This window comes from Seriola lalandi, unplaced genomic scaffold (genome assembly GCF_002814215.2).
Source record: "Seriola lalandi dorsalis isolate HSWRI2012SDOR001 ecotype SW California unplaced genomic scaffold, Sedor1 jcf7180002054953, whole genome shotgun sequence".
NCBI classification, from domain to species: domain Eukaryota; kingdom Metazoa; phylum Chordata; class Actinopteri; order Carangiformes; family Carangidae; genus Seriola; species Seriola lalandi.
The window spans coordinates 1,472,973-1,487,036 of NW_019525504.1; the positions used below are offsets into that span (position 1 = coordinate 1,472,973).

At 40.1% G+C, this 14,064-nt stretch overlaps 2 protein-coding genes and 1 non-coding gene across 3 annotated transcripts in view; 2 read left to right on the forward strand and 1 right to left on the reverse strand.

The window, feature by feature from the left end:
- The first annotated feature begins 663 nt into the window (after nt 1-663).
- trnas-gcu (transfer RNA serine (anticodon GCU)) lies at nt 664-745 on the forward strand. Its single transcript has one exon. It is a non-coding gene; the product is annotated as a tRNA-Ser (tRNA).
- A 753-nt stretch (nt 746-1,498) lies between these two features.
- On the forward strand, nt 1,499-5,351 carry adi1 (acireductone dioxygenase 1). Its single transcript, XM_023394745.2, has 4 exons — nt 1,499-1,735; nt 2,206-2,325; nt 3,239-3,418; nt 4,467-5,351. Exons 1-4 carry the CDS (start codon nt 1,613-1,615, stop codon nt 4,605-4,607), a joined length of 564 nt encoding a protein of 187 aa, XP_023250513.1. The 5' UTR covers nt 1,499-1,612; the 3' UTR covers nt 4,608-5,351.
- Nucleotides 5,352-7,418: 2,067 nt separating this feature from the next.
- trappc12 (trafficking protein particle complex subunit 12) overlaps nt 7,419-14,064 on the reverse strand; it is a 38,981-nt gene continuing 32,335 nt past the window's right edge. The window contains exons 9-12 of the mRNA XM_023394744.2: nt 12,714-12,812; nt 11,217-11,320; nt 10,028-10,115; nt 7,419-9,138 (exon numbers count right to left, since the gene is read on the reverse strand). Of these exons, the coding sequence (XP_023250512.1) occupies nt 8,896-9,138; nt 10,028-10,115; nt 11,217-11,320; nt 12,714-12,812 (534 nt within the window). The 3' untranslated portion in view covers nt 7,419-8,895. The remainder of the gene's footprint in view (nt 9,139-10,027; nt 10,116-11,216; nt 11,321-12,713; nt 12,813-14,064) is intronic.

The following is a 14,064-nucleotide window of genomic DNA, read 5'->3' on the forward strand; positions in this document are numbered from 1 at the left end:
GCTGAAATGTTGAAGAGTTGCTCCAATAAAGCAGTAAAAAGACAATTGAATTAACTGTCTTGCTTTTCTTCTCATATTTTGTATATTCTAATCGGGTAAATGATCATAGGAACAATAACTCACATCATTCATTTTGTGCTTTATGACAAAGAATCAAATCAATCCCAGCTCTGTGAGTCATGCTGTAGTTTGCATTCAGTTTTCACGCACAGTTCTGTTTACTCTGTAAACCAGCAAGTAGTGCCAGCTGATATGACACATCCACATGACGTCTTCCCTTCCTGTCGAGGCCGAGGTGTTGGGTTCACCTTGAAATAAAGAACTGTCAGCCTCTTTAGGTTATTTCAAACAGAAACCATTTTCAGACTAAAACACAATCCTGCACCTAGTGTTAAGCTTTGTCTGCTTGATTTGAAATGAGTCACATCAAGATAGATTATTTGTTTTCAGCCATCAGACAGCCTCTCTAATCCTGCTTGATGAAACACCCTCCAAGTGTGACTAGGCGGAGTGAGGTCTCCTGAAGTGCGGTGCCCTCTGGTGGTTTAAGTGCTACAAATCTATGTTGTCAGTACTGGCTGTGAACAGCTACAGGTTTTAGGACGAGCGAAATGTCATGTATTTTGACACAAGATAGCACTGTAGAGTCTCGTTCAACATCCGGACGAGGTGGCCGAGTGGTTAAGGCGATGGACTGCTAATCCATTGTGCTCTGCACGCGTGGGTTCGAATCCCATCCTCGTCGAGAGACTCCTGTTTTCCAGACGTCTTCTTTCTACCACTGAACTAGTGTGAGTTGCCCACGGCATGTATTATTGGTCAACGTAATCAGGGGGAAAATAGATAGAATTCAATGCAAAGATTTCCGGTGACAACATTCATAATAAGACAATTAAAATTATAAATTTAAAATAGTTTCCAATACTTTATTTACCCCAACGTTGATAGTTACCTAGGTCTATATGAATACGTTCACTGTCTGCATTAGTCAGAAGTTAGTAAATGCACAGCATATATAACGTAGCACATACTTCCGGTTATCTACCCGTTAGGGTTTGCTTTGAACACAGAAACCATAAACATTCGTATAAATACATGAATATTAATGCAAGTGCTGATAGCTGTAATATTGATAATATTAATAAATCAAGTATACAAACGGTCATTATTTCCACCAGAGGCTGTGGAGTAGTAGTTCCTGACTGTGGCCACTAGAGGTCACTCACGATTCAATATGTCACTGTAGCCAACTCCAAGCAGGTTTAAAACCATTGACTGTACATAAAGCGATTACTTCCGGTGGCAACCTTCAAAATAAATTCACCAATTTGGATAGCTTACTGTTTAATATCTCTCCCCTCATTTTCAAAGCACAATGATGACGATATAATAAACAGTAGTCATAACGTGTAGTGTGGTTTGCACACCAGCCCCGCCCATTTTTACAGGGATATGATCAGGATAGGAGCAAACAGCGTCCCTCCCTATCGTATACAGGAAATGTGGCTATAGTCATGTGACATGCAACTGCAACACTCGTGTCTATTCCAAACATTGTAATTGTGTGTTTTCTGAGTTACAGTTGTTGAAACGTGCGGCGGTCAGCTCCAGTATGGGTTTAGAAGCCTGGTTCATGGACAGCTCTGATGAAGACCAGAGAAAGCCGCACAGACTGAACCCAAACCAGCCTGTGTCCCTGGATGAATTAAAGGAGCTCGGGGTATTTTACTGGAAGGTAACGTTACAACCGCCACAGCTGCTGTCTTTAAAGTTTTTACACCATAGCTAGCTGCTACATTAACCAAGGTGAACAGAAATGTGTCTTATACATAGTTGAAGTCAACTTTTATGTTTTAAGTATAAGCAATTCATTCATTTACAAAGCCTCTGTAAACTTTAATCCGGGTTACATAACCACTGTGACCCTAAAAAAAAACTTACGTTGTAAGAAAATATGTTGACATTTTGTTGTATGTGTTACATTGTTGTGCTAACAGTAATTTAAAAAAAAGCGTTGGAACCTGTGAAAATAACCCAAGTTGAAATATCTACACATTAGCATAACATGGCACAAACAGAGGCTTAATTCTTGCATGTGACTTTGGTTTAATGTGCAACACTTTATCTAAACGAGTGTTTTCGCTTCAGTTACTTTCCACGGATGAGTTTCTTTTCTGAGGAGAGCTATTGCCCTTTTTTTTGCAGCTGAATGCTGATATCTATGAAACAGACCCGGAGCTGGAGCAGATCCGCAAAGACCAAGGCTACTCCTACATGGACATCATCACTATTCACAAGGACAAACTACCCAACTATGAGGAAAAGGTAAAGATGCTGCCACCTTGTTGGAGCAACAGTAGAAAGTAATTTGAGTTACTGGAGAAATGTCTTCACTGCATTAGAAGAGTTTATAACCTGCACAGAATTAGTATACAACAGTTAGTTCTGACCAAATCATTTGATTGGAGAAGAGTTATTCCATGACCAGTAGGTGAGAGAGAAGAAAGTAAAGATGTAATCATTCATTTAGAACTATGGATGTTAATAATTAATTGTTTAAACAACAATAAGAATTCTCAGGATAATTACTATCAGTTAAACAGTTAAATATATAAGGTAATCAGATGTGCTTCCTGAGGCTGGCCACTCCAGCAAGGCGCTATCTCTGCCTTCCTTGGACACTGGCCTGTAATATTGTGTTCTTTATTCAGTTCACAGTGCTGCAGAGTGACCTATAGCCCACCATGTGAGAATCCTCATCTTCCTTTCAATGTGTTTCACATTCCCTAATTAGAACCATTTTTTCCCCCTGACAAACAAAACATTGTTACATAATAATGTGGAGTAAAAACAAATGTAGCACATACACACACACACACACTTTGATTTTCTTCTGTTTTCACAAATAAATTCTCAACATGTCCTGAGCCAGCTGTGGGCCTCAGGTTTGCAGCTCCAGTCTCAGCAGCACCTATCTATATGGATGAGAAAGAAAATCAGATAAGTCTAACGTTAGCCAACTGTTATAACAGTTAACGTTAGCTTATAGCCACATGTTGTCCGTGTGACAGCTCACTCCCTCTCGTGTTCGTATTGCTTAAGTATACATCGGAGTGTGAGTTTGATATGACGCTCATTTGGACAGCTGCCACTTGACCTGGGCGTAAAAGTTTCATAATTCAATGAAGAAACCACCATTATTCAGGCCTCTGTCTATTCTTTTGTCCGACCGTCTCAGCTGAAGATGTTCTTTGAAGAGCACCTGCACGTGGATGATGAGATCCGCTACATCCTGGACGGCCAGGCCTACTTCGACGTCAGGGACAAGGAGGACAGGTGGATCAGGATTTCCATGAGAAAAGGAGACTTGATCACCCTACCAGCAGGCATCTACCACCGCTTCACCCTGGATGAGACGGTACGTCCGAGAGCATCTGCTAAATAATACACAACTAGATGATATTCTCCCATTGTTGCTGCCCCCAGAGGACACAAGAGTCATTCTCTTAGCATTCTCAAGAGCATTAATGATGCCACAGTTGATGAATGTTTCAGGAGTGTAAATTAATGTAATTGTCTTAACTACTTTTTGGTTATCTTTGGATGCATAGCTGTTCAACACTGACAGTTTTAACAATGTAACTCAGTCCACTGGATCAGATAAGATGAAATTTAAATGATGCCTGAGGAGAAATTGGTCTGTTGCTAAAGAAAACAATAACATTTGAAACACCAGTGCAAATATTGAGAGCGCAACCTGACCAAAGAATGAGCAGATGAGGATTGTTAAATAGTATTTGTTCGACCGAACACAGGAAATTCTACTGTTATTTACAAGGAATCCACAGAAGACATACATTGTGCATTACAGTTACAATATTACTGTTGCAGCTGGGGGATATGTTACTACCGTTAGCATAGTCAATATTGTTGCCACTGTTGTTTGTTTTTTAACTTTGACATGTTAAACTTAAATCTGTGGTTGTTCTTCTCCAGGCAGCCAATGTTAAAGTGCCTGAATTTCTAAGTTTGGAAGCTTTTCTCACTCAAACTTCTTTAAAGCAGCTAAAACATCCATTAGCTTCTGGCTAACTAAATGAAAAGACCTGGTTCACAACAGACATTTTGACTAGTAAGAGCACAGGATAAACGAATATCACAAAAAAAAACAACAATGACTCAGCTCCATCCCAGTAAGCCACATCAGTGAGCCACCATGGGTCAGAGCTCTGGAACCAGCTCGCCTTCATGGAATGGATGTTATGAATTAAACTTTGCTTTTGCTGCTATGACAACTCAAAATGTCTGCATTGAAAAGGTCTGTTGGTGTCTGTGAGAGAAGCTAATGAGCCACTTTTATTACAGGGTAGCACTAAATGGTTAATTTGATTTTAAAATGAAGACAGAGTTGACCTAGTCCTTTATCTGGCCACATTCAGACTGATCTTAACACTTTGTTTCTTCAGAACTACACTAAAGCCATGAGGCTGTTTGTGGGGGAACCTGTGTGGAAGGCTTACAACCGTCCAGCTGATGACTTTGACATTCGTCAGAAGTACGTGGCTTCTCTGCAGGAACCTGAGAGAGAGATGCTCCTTCCAATCTAATCTGGTTCTGCCCGACGACTAAAGCAGGTTTTCAGTTAGAAAGTTTAGAGACATATTCTGTAGCAAAGGAGGTTGAAATCATCAGCATGTTATGAGCTTAGACTGTTTTTAACGGTAAATGAAATGATATAACATACATTTAGTCTAAATAATCACAATTACTCATGCTGTAACTAAGTAAAATTTCAGGTTCAAGTACTACTTTATTACCCTTCTAAGGGAGGAAATATTTTTCCTTTTACTACAGTTGACAACTCTATGGTTTCTGCAATGGTACAAACTAAAGTACTTAAACCGAGGTACACCTCTACCAGCTACTGTCAAAAGTATATAATACAATAGCAGTATTAGAGTTAACAAAGGGGCCATTTACTATTACTTATTTTTTTGATATGTGAGTACAATATGCTGATGATACTTTGGTAATTTTACTGTGATATTTCAAATGTAGAACTTTGAATTGTAATAATTACAATTCTCTTTTATGTAAGGGTTTGAATACTTCCTCCACCACTGGACAATCTGCAGTGCCTTGTTCTCTTGAATTATTTATCTCATATGTTAGGTTCTGTCAAACTTAGCGTCAGTGGCATGTTTGAAAAATGAATTATGCAACTGATATCAGCATTTTCCATTGTTATATTCAAACGTTTCTAAATCAGTACCTGTTAATTTTAACTGAATGTGACTGGACATGCTGCAAACCCTTTATTCAACTGACAATAAAACTGCTGCTACTTTAAATCTGTTTTTTTTTTTTTTTTTAAATATACATATTGTATATAATGAGTGTATGCACAAACGCACATATATACAGTGGGGTCCAAAAGTCCACATTGAAATCTTTTTTGAAAATATTTTCATGTATTTCAAATAATCAGAAGGTTTGAGGACTCAGAAACACTTAAGAACATAAGAGTTTATTTCATGTGAAGCGTTATCAATACTTTATTCACCCCCATGTTTATATTTATGTATATGGATACATACACTGTCCACATTAGTCTTAAACTCTGTACAGCCATGAAGACTACTAACGACTACACAATAGTTAGTAAATGCACAGTCTCTATAAGGTACATACCTTGGGTGACAACTTTCAAAATAAAACCAACAGATCAAAATGTAGGAAAACGTTTTCAAATATTTTTCTATCTCCACGTTAGGGTTTAATATGAACAGATACCATAAACATTAATATTAATGCATGAGTAATAATGCAAGATCTGAAAGCTGCAATAATGATAATATTAATAAATAATAAATAACAATTTTTATTATTTCCACAGAATGCTGTGGATTAGTAGTTCCTGACTTTTGCCACTGGAGGGCATTATTCTCTAATGACTCAATAATATCTCATTGCAGTCAACTCCAGCAGTGTTAAGACCACAGACTGTATATGAAGTTAGACAAAAGAGCATCTAATACTTCCGGTGGCAACCTTCAAAATTAATCAAATTAGATATCGCTATTTACTTACTTATCATCCTCTCTACCCTCATGTCCAATACAGATTACGAATGCCGATATTATTAACAGTAGTCTTAAAGTGTTGCCTGGTTTGCACACCTCTTTTTTTGCACCAACCATTTTTACAGAGATGATCAGACGTTAGAGGCAACGTGAAAGCAACACTGGAGTGCAGGGGTCTATTCCAGAAAGCAGGTTTAACAAATGAGCCTAACTCTGAACTCTGAAGCTGATGAATCCTGAGATGGAAACTCTGAGTTTTCGGTTCCAGAACAGCCGATCTGAGTCACTTCAATCAAGTCTGAGTGTGTTCACTCCGAGTTAACCGCGTACATGAGGAAGAATCATCAATGGAGCTCCGACTCCACGATTCACCATGACAACGGGTTGCCTAAATAAAGAGCTGCGCCTCCATTTGAATCCAGTGGAGCCAGAAAGATATTAATGTGTGATTATTAAATAACAGCAGCAGTATTGCGTCTGAGCTGAAGAATAAAGTCAATAAGTAAAATATTAGCCTACATTTTATTCAGTGTAGTCCACTAGACCACATTATTTAGCAGACTTTAATATCCTGGATGGATGTTAAGTGCTGGAATCTACTGTTTGTTGGACTAAATGTTAAATATATTTATTCAGCTCTAACCTGATGGGAAGGAAGTTCTGCTGCAGCAGATGATGAAAATATAAATGAAACAGATCAGACAGAGGTTTATAGATATAAATGAAACACATCAGACAGGGGTTTATATATCTATGATTGTAATGTCACATTCTGACCCAGTAACAGCCTCATGATGTTCGGTAGAAAAAGGATTGAGGTTAAAACTGAGAGTGAATTGTCAGTTGTCTATATTTCAATGTGTAAATTCATATACAGTAAATGAAATGCTGTTAAAACAGTTTTAGACTAGCTGCAGCCTATAAATAAACACTCACTTTTAAACATCATTGAGTCCACTTTCTAAATGTTAAAATATTTTCAGCTGCATTACTCTCATCCTCACTCAGAAGTATCATCATCTACAATATGATATGACGGCTATGATAGGACTGTTCATCGGTGCAACCAATGAGAACATGAGCAATGATTCTTCTTCACAACTTTTCCCGTTGTGGTGGTTTTCCTTGCCTCTCACTCTTTCAGTCCTATTAGTTTCATATTTGTGATGTCTTCAATTCTACAATGTAGAAAATAGTTAAAGAAAAACCTATGAATGGGTAGGTGTTTCCAAACCTTTGACTGGCACTGTGCGCACACACACACACACACACACACACACACACACACACACACACACACACACACACACACACACACACAATTCACTACGCTAGTTGATTTAAAAGAACAGTTTTATTCCACCATTATTTAGGCCTCTTTTTATTCCAGATGCCTTTACACAAACATGATCAACACAACATGTAAACAGTGATAATTAAAGATCAACCAGGACAAATCAATAAAAGATTTAACAAGATAATAATTTTTATATAATAATTTAAACAAAAATCTATCTATTCTGTGTACAATTTGGGATTCTGAATATTTTTACATGATTTTTTTGTTTAGAAGAAAAGGATACAATCTGTCTGACGGACTTATTCATTTTCACTGCATGAGTTAATGAACCTATCGAAAACTGAAACTGAGTGGTCTTTGACTGTTAATCCAGTATTTCAGGTGTCTGATGACGAAGGAGCGTTGAAAGGACCTCTGTGGACAGTTATTAGTCTTAAAGCACACTGAAGCTCAGGATAATGCCCGTGTCAAGTGCTGGACCATTACTTGGTGGGACATTGTTCAGGGCCTGCCACATGCCATGACCTGCAAGGTAGAGTCACCGGACTGTTGCAGACAGCCTAAGGTGCCAGTGGGCCAGTTTTCTGTAGCTTATAAAAAGCCAATCAGTGAAGAAGCGCTTAATACATCTGTCCCTGAACAATTAGTGAAGCACAGGGAGAAATACGGTAAAGTTTGTTGATGAACCTCCCACATTTTCTTTATTCTTTCCATTGTAATTAATTTTGACGCAGCAGAACCTTATCACTGATTCCAATGTAATCAGTCCAAAGGTTTCAAATGTGAGAGGCCAGAAATCAGAGAAGAAAGACTAAGACTTGCAGCAAAACAACCTCTTGTCAAAATATTTACCCTTCATGAACAATCATGGCAACATAACCTCTGATTAATAAGATTTTAAAAATCTTTCTGTGTTACAGTGCTATTATCAAACTATTTGCTCTCAAATTCTTTCATGTGTGTTTCAACCAGCGAATGACTCACCAGTTCTTACCAGTAGATGAAAAGGAATAAGTGAAATGTGTTTTTTAAATGTTAAGTCCTAATTCATCCATTGTGACATAAAATACATAAAACATCATCAGACCCACATCCAGTATGGTCTAAAAGATAACATTATGACAAGGGCTCACACAGTCTCCTCAACATGCTAGCAGATTAGGTAGCGATGATTATCTTGTTAACAGTAACTCCCTGTATGACTGTCACCTCGCAGGTCATAGCGGCCCCTCTGTCTTCCATTTCTTGTCCGGGTCAAGTGACTTCAATGAGTCTCTGCTTGTTGCTTGGGAAATCACTTGGCCTGGACAAGAGATAGTCCAGTACACCCCCCTGTAAAACCGCAACGTTTCACACGTGTGCTTTAGTACAGATTAAACTAACTCATTTAAAACTAATTTAGAAATTGTGAATTAGCAAGCTTTAAAGGTGGGTGCGGTGGGGGTTTACTTCCTGTCATAATGGAGGAGAATGCAGTAGTGTGTGTCCTCTCTCAGTCCAACCTCCTGCCTCTTAGACTAGTTTCAGGCACTGTGTGTTGAAGCTGTCCCCCTCCCGACAGGCCACGGCCTCCAGCAGAGCCTGCTTCTTTTGGGTGCTGCGAGACGACTCCAGCTCATACATGGTGGTCAAATTGAAGAGGACGCTCTCGTGGAGGTAGAGCGCGGGGTCCTGCTGCACCAGACCCTCCAGCTGGCCCAGGGACTCCTTCAGACGGCCCAGGTATAGCAGGCACACTGCTGCGTTGTTGTTGGCCTGGAAATGTACAGAAGGAGGGGCAGATGAGTTTTAATGTGAATTTATCTTTATTATATTATTATTATATTATTATAATTTATATGTTATTATTATTATTATTATTATATTTGGCACAAAACCAATTCAATCCACAAATGAATCGATCAAATGACACTGAGCACACTTTACAGTAGTCACAAACTGTGCAACATAACTATTAGGGATAGGCGTTTTCAGTAATTTCAATACTGAGTACTCTCATTACCTTATTAACGAATACTCGGTTACCTGCAAATAAATTATATAAATAAATTTTTACCATAAAAAACAAAATACGGGAGGTCCGTGACCGACTGCGGACCTCCCCGACCAAGCCTCCTGTTCGGCTGTCGGAGAACATGATATGCAAGTTTAACGCCACATATCTTGAACTACACATCATTGTCCTCTTTTATTTATTTTTTTAATCAAAGTATTTCCAGACATCACTTTTCTTGGTCACGGCTGCCATGGTGCACGTAACGCCAACTGAGGCGTCAGCAACTCGAGTACTCATGCCCATCCAAGTTCAGATGAACTGTCTTTTCAAGGCTTGTTATGATGCGACCTACTTTTCCCTTAAAAAGATCAACTTTACAGTTCAAATGTGGAAACAAAAAGCAGCGTTCTGTGACTTTAAACGGATAAACACCAGCAATATATAATTACAGAGGCTTCAGAAAGTATTCAGACTTCTTCCCTGCTGGCACATTTTATTATGTTGTAGATTTAATATTAAATGGATGCATTTCTTTACCCACCAATCTACACTAAATAATCCATAATGACAAAGTGAAAACATATTGTTGGCTGTACTGCAACAGCGGCCGCTGCAGTATTACATTGCAGTGCATGGGGTTGTACTTACAACAGGGTTTTTTGGGTCAATTTTCAAGACTTCAGTGAAGGATGCATGTGCTTCAGCATAGTTGTTCTGACTGAGGTAGACAAAGGCCCTGGAAAAAAAAAAGACACGCACACACACAGACACACACACACACACACACACACACACATTTCATCCAAGGTGTTGTGTTACTGGGTTTCTTTAGGGATTCAGATTCTTCAAAAACAACAAGATTCTCTGTTCTTGTTTTGGTGTGGTGTGTTAGTGCTTGTGAGTCCCTCTCTGTCAAACTGTTGGCCCTTCCCGTAACATTTTGGTTTTAATATTCTGGTGATTGGCCCATTACACACACGTCATATTGTTCTCTTTTTTTTTTTTCGTTCTTTTTAACTAAAACAATTTAAAACAGTATAAATAAAAACAATACCTAAAAGCGAATCATAACGTGACTGCCGTTGAAAAGTTAGCATTAGCATGGCATCAGTGTCAATCTCATACTCCACATCTCCTTAGGCCAGAGCTACAGAGGTGTGACCTCCTGTGTTAAAACACACGCAGGGTGGAAGCAACAACTTGCAAAAAGCCCTGAAGGAAGTACCGAATCTGTGGAGTGAAAATGATCCTGAACAGCATGAAGTCCACACGGACACGCACGCACAGTAGAGAGGCGCTAAATGCACGACTAAGGCCCTGATCAGACCTGGTATTAACATCCATCTCAGGCGATCTGATCACAGGTGGTCAGCTCTAAGTTCAGGTGTGAACGCAGCCAAGACGCAATGAGGACACATTTGAGATCAGATCACTCAGACCACATTCAGAGGAGGTCTGGACCACATGGGTCCACATTCTTTTAGCAGTGTGAATGTCAATGTGTCCTGGACCACACTGAAGGAGCAGCTACTCTACTGACGTCCTCTGACAGGCGGATTATTCCCAACACAGTTTATTATGAACTGAAAATACTTTACTGTTTTCAAATGGATAAAATATGGAACAGTGAGCAGTGGCTGAAAACAACAACTCATCCACGTTTATCTGCATACGGAGCAGGGAAGTGAGATCCAATCACAAGTGGTCACATGTAGAGACGCATGCGGAGACACGTTTTAAATCCAGGTGTGAACTGACGCACTGAGAGCTGACCGCTTGTGATCGGATCACTGAAGACTCACGTTAATACCACGGATGAACAGGGCGGCAGACATACCTGTTCATCAGCATGCATGTGGTGTGACTGGACTGGCTCCCTTTCATCTGGCAGGCTTCCTCCACATCCTGGAAGTACCTCTCTGCTGTTTTAACGTCTCCGATCTAGCCAAGAACAAAACAGCAGTAACACATTAACTACTCACCCGTGTGTGTATGTGAGAGTGAGTGTGTATTGTAAAATGAGACAAGAACGAATAAAGAACTGACTCAAGACATATAGGACGATTACAAGAGAGAATGATCACAACAAAATATACACTGCATTCACTAAGTATTCAGACCCCTTCTCTTTTTTAACATTCTGTTTTGTTGCAGCCTCGTGCTGAAATTATTTAAATCAATTGCCCCCCTCATTAATCTACACTCAATCCTCCATAATGACAAAAACTGAATTATAGAGATTTTTGCAAATTTATTAAAAAGGAAAAACTGAAATTTCACACTGACATAATTCAGACACTTTACTCAGAACTCAGTTGAAGAACCTTCGGCAGTGATCGCAGCCTCCGGTCCTCTCGGTGCGACGTGACAAGTTTGCACATCTGGATTTGGGGATTTTCAGCTGTTCTTCTCTGCAGATCCTCTAAAGCTCTGTGAGGCTGGATGAGGACACATGTTCAGGTCTGTCCAGAGATGTTAGATTTGGGTTCAGGTCAGGAGTCTGGGACATTCACAGAGTTGTCTCTAAGCCACTCCTGCGTTGTGCTTCAGGAAGGTGAACCTTCAGCCCAGTCTGAGGTCCTGAACTCTGGACCAGGTTTTCATTAAGGACATCTCTGTACTTTGTTCCATTCAGTTTTCCCTCAGCCCTGACCAGTCTCCCTGTTCCTGTTGTACAGGTGATGAACAGTGTCCCGCTTCCTCCAGACATGAAGCTTAAAACTGAGGCCAACCAGTTCAATCTTGGCTTCATCACCAGAAATTCTTGTTTCTCACAGTCTGAGAGTCCTGTAGGTGTTTTCATGCGTCTTTCACTGAGGAGAGGCTTTCAACTGGTCACTCTGTAAAAAGGCTCAGATTGGTGCTGCAGTGATGGTTGTCTCTCATCTCTACACAGGATCTCTGAGTCTCAGCCCGAGTGATCATCAGGTTCCCAGTCACCTCTCTTATAATGGACCTTCTCCCGACGGTTCAGTTTTGACGGGCGGTCAGTTCCCGGGTAGAGTCCTGCTTGTCTGCCTGGAACCAGCTCAACACACTCCTGTGAGCTCTGCAGACAGTTCCTTCACCTGCTCCTATCGGCACCATCAGCAACTGGTGTTTGTCAAGTTTGGAGTAAATAACCCACACTAAACCTAATTTTCATTTCTACATTTCTTAGTATGTACAGCTTAAACAAACAAAGGTGTATTTTTAAATTAGCTGCTTCTAGTCTTTATGGTAAACTCGACTCTGCTGTGTCTGTATCCAGGGAACTGGTGCCGTATTATCTGCACATGGTGGGTGTGTGTGTGTGTGTGTGTGTGTGTGTGTGTGTGTGGGAGAATATACAAACCTGCAAGAAGATGCGTCCTATACCACTGAGCAGCTGCACTCTCTGCTGAGGTTCATACTGGATGATGGAGTGATAGGTCTCCACGGCCAGAACATAGTCCTGAGGAGAGAGAGAGAGAGGCAGAGGGAGAGAGAGAGAGAGAGAGGGAGAGAAAAAGAGAGAGGGAGAGAGAAAGAAGGAGAGAAAGAGAGAGAGAGAGAGAGAGGGAAAAAAGAGAGACAGGGACAGAGAGAGAGAGAGAGAGAGAGAGACAGAGAGAGAGAGGGAAAAAAAGAGAGACAGGGACAGAGAGAGAGAGAGAGAGAGAAAGAGAGAGAGAGGGACAGAGAGAGAGAGAGAGAGACAGAGAGAGAGAGAGAGAGAGAGGGCATTAATCAAACATATGGAGTATTAGCGGGGCGATGTGACCCTTCTCCCACCTCCACACCGCACTGCTACACATTGCTCACATGGTGACTGGACTGCTGAGCCCGGTGACAGAGAGAGGTCAGGAGGTCTGTGTGTGTGTGTGTGTGTGTGTGTGTGTGTGTGTGTGTGTGTGTGTGTGTATGTGTAGATAAAGTGTGTACTGGGATGGGGCAATGTGCGCATGTACGTGTATTATAGTGCAATATTTTATCATTATTTATTATTATTATTTTGAATATATCTTTTCATAGTAAATAAAGTGAGTGAGTGTATCCTACACCCAAATATTGTATTATTACTCCTCTGTGCCACAGAGCTCCATTGTTGTTCAATAATGATTAAAAACACATCAGTGAGCCACACTGGGTGACATGTTGCTTCACTATCATGAACGCACACATGCTAATTTATTCAGACTCAGTCCTGCACACACCATCTTGCTGCTGTAAAAATTCACTAGAGAACCAAATGAATGAATCCACAGCTCCTTCTGCTTGAGTAACGCTTGTTAAAAACTGGTGTCCAGCTGTTTGAGCAAATTGTTTAAACTCCTGTTTTTAACATTTCCATGTTCAGTAAGAACCAAATGTTCATGTAATTTACAGGCAATAAGAAAGTACTGAATAAAAGTAGTGCTATCCTTTAACTACACCTCGTGTACAGTCTGTATTGCTGTTGAACATTTTCCAATGCATACTGTAGAACACCATGTCTACCTAGTATAGTGATTTCTTAACACTGTTTAAGTCTGCAGTGTTTCCTCACTCTACAACCCCCAAGCAAGTTTTTTTATTTCATACCACACAGTTATGAATAGAAACAATGGCTGCCTACACTTGTCTTAACTTCTTTTGTAATCACCTACTGAAAGGAAAAAAAAAGAGGTAATTCATTTTGACATTGTTTTCTTCATTAACACGTGGTTACAGGGGTTCAACCATAA

Bases quoted from the DNA above. Each gene is read 5' to 3' on its own strand.
- adi1 (XM_023394745.2), top strand. From the start codon at position 1,613: ATGGGTTTAGAAGCCTGGTTCATGGACAGCTCTGATGAAGACCAGAGA. The intron at 2,326-3,238 runs GTAAAGATGCTG...CGACCGTCTCAG, and splicing joins TACCCAACTATGAGGAAAAG to CTGAAGATGTTCTTTGAAGA. The intron at 3,419-4,466 runs GTACGTCCGAGA...TTGTTTCTTCAG, and splicing joins GCTTCACCCTGGATGAGACG to AACTACACTAAAGCCATGAG.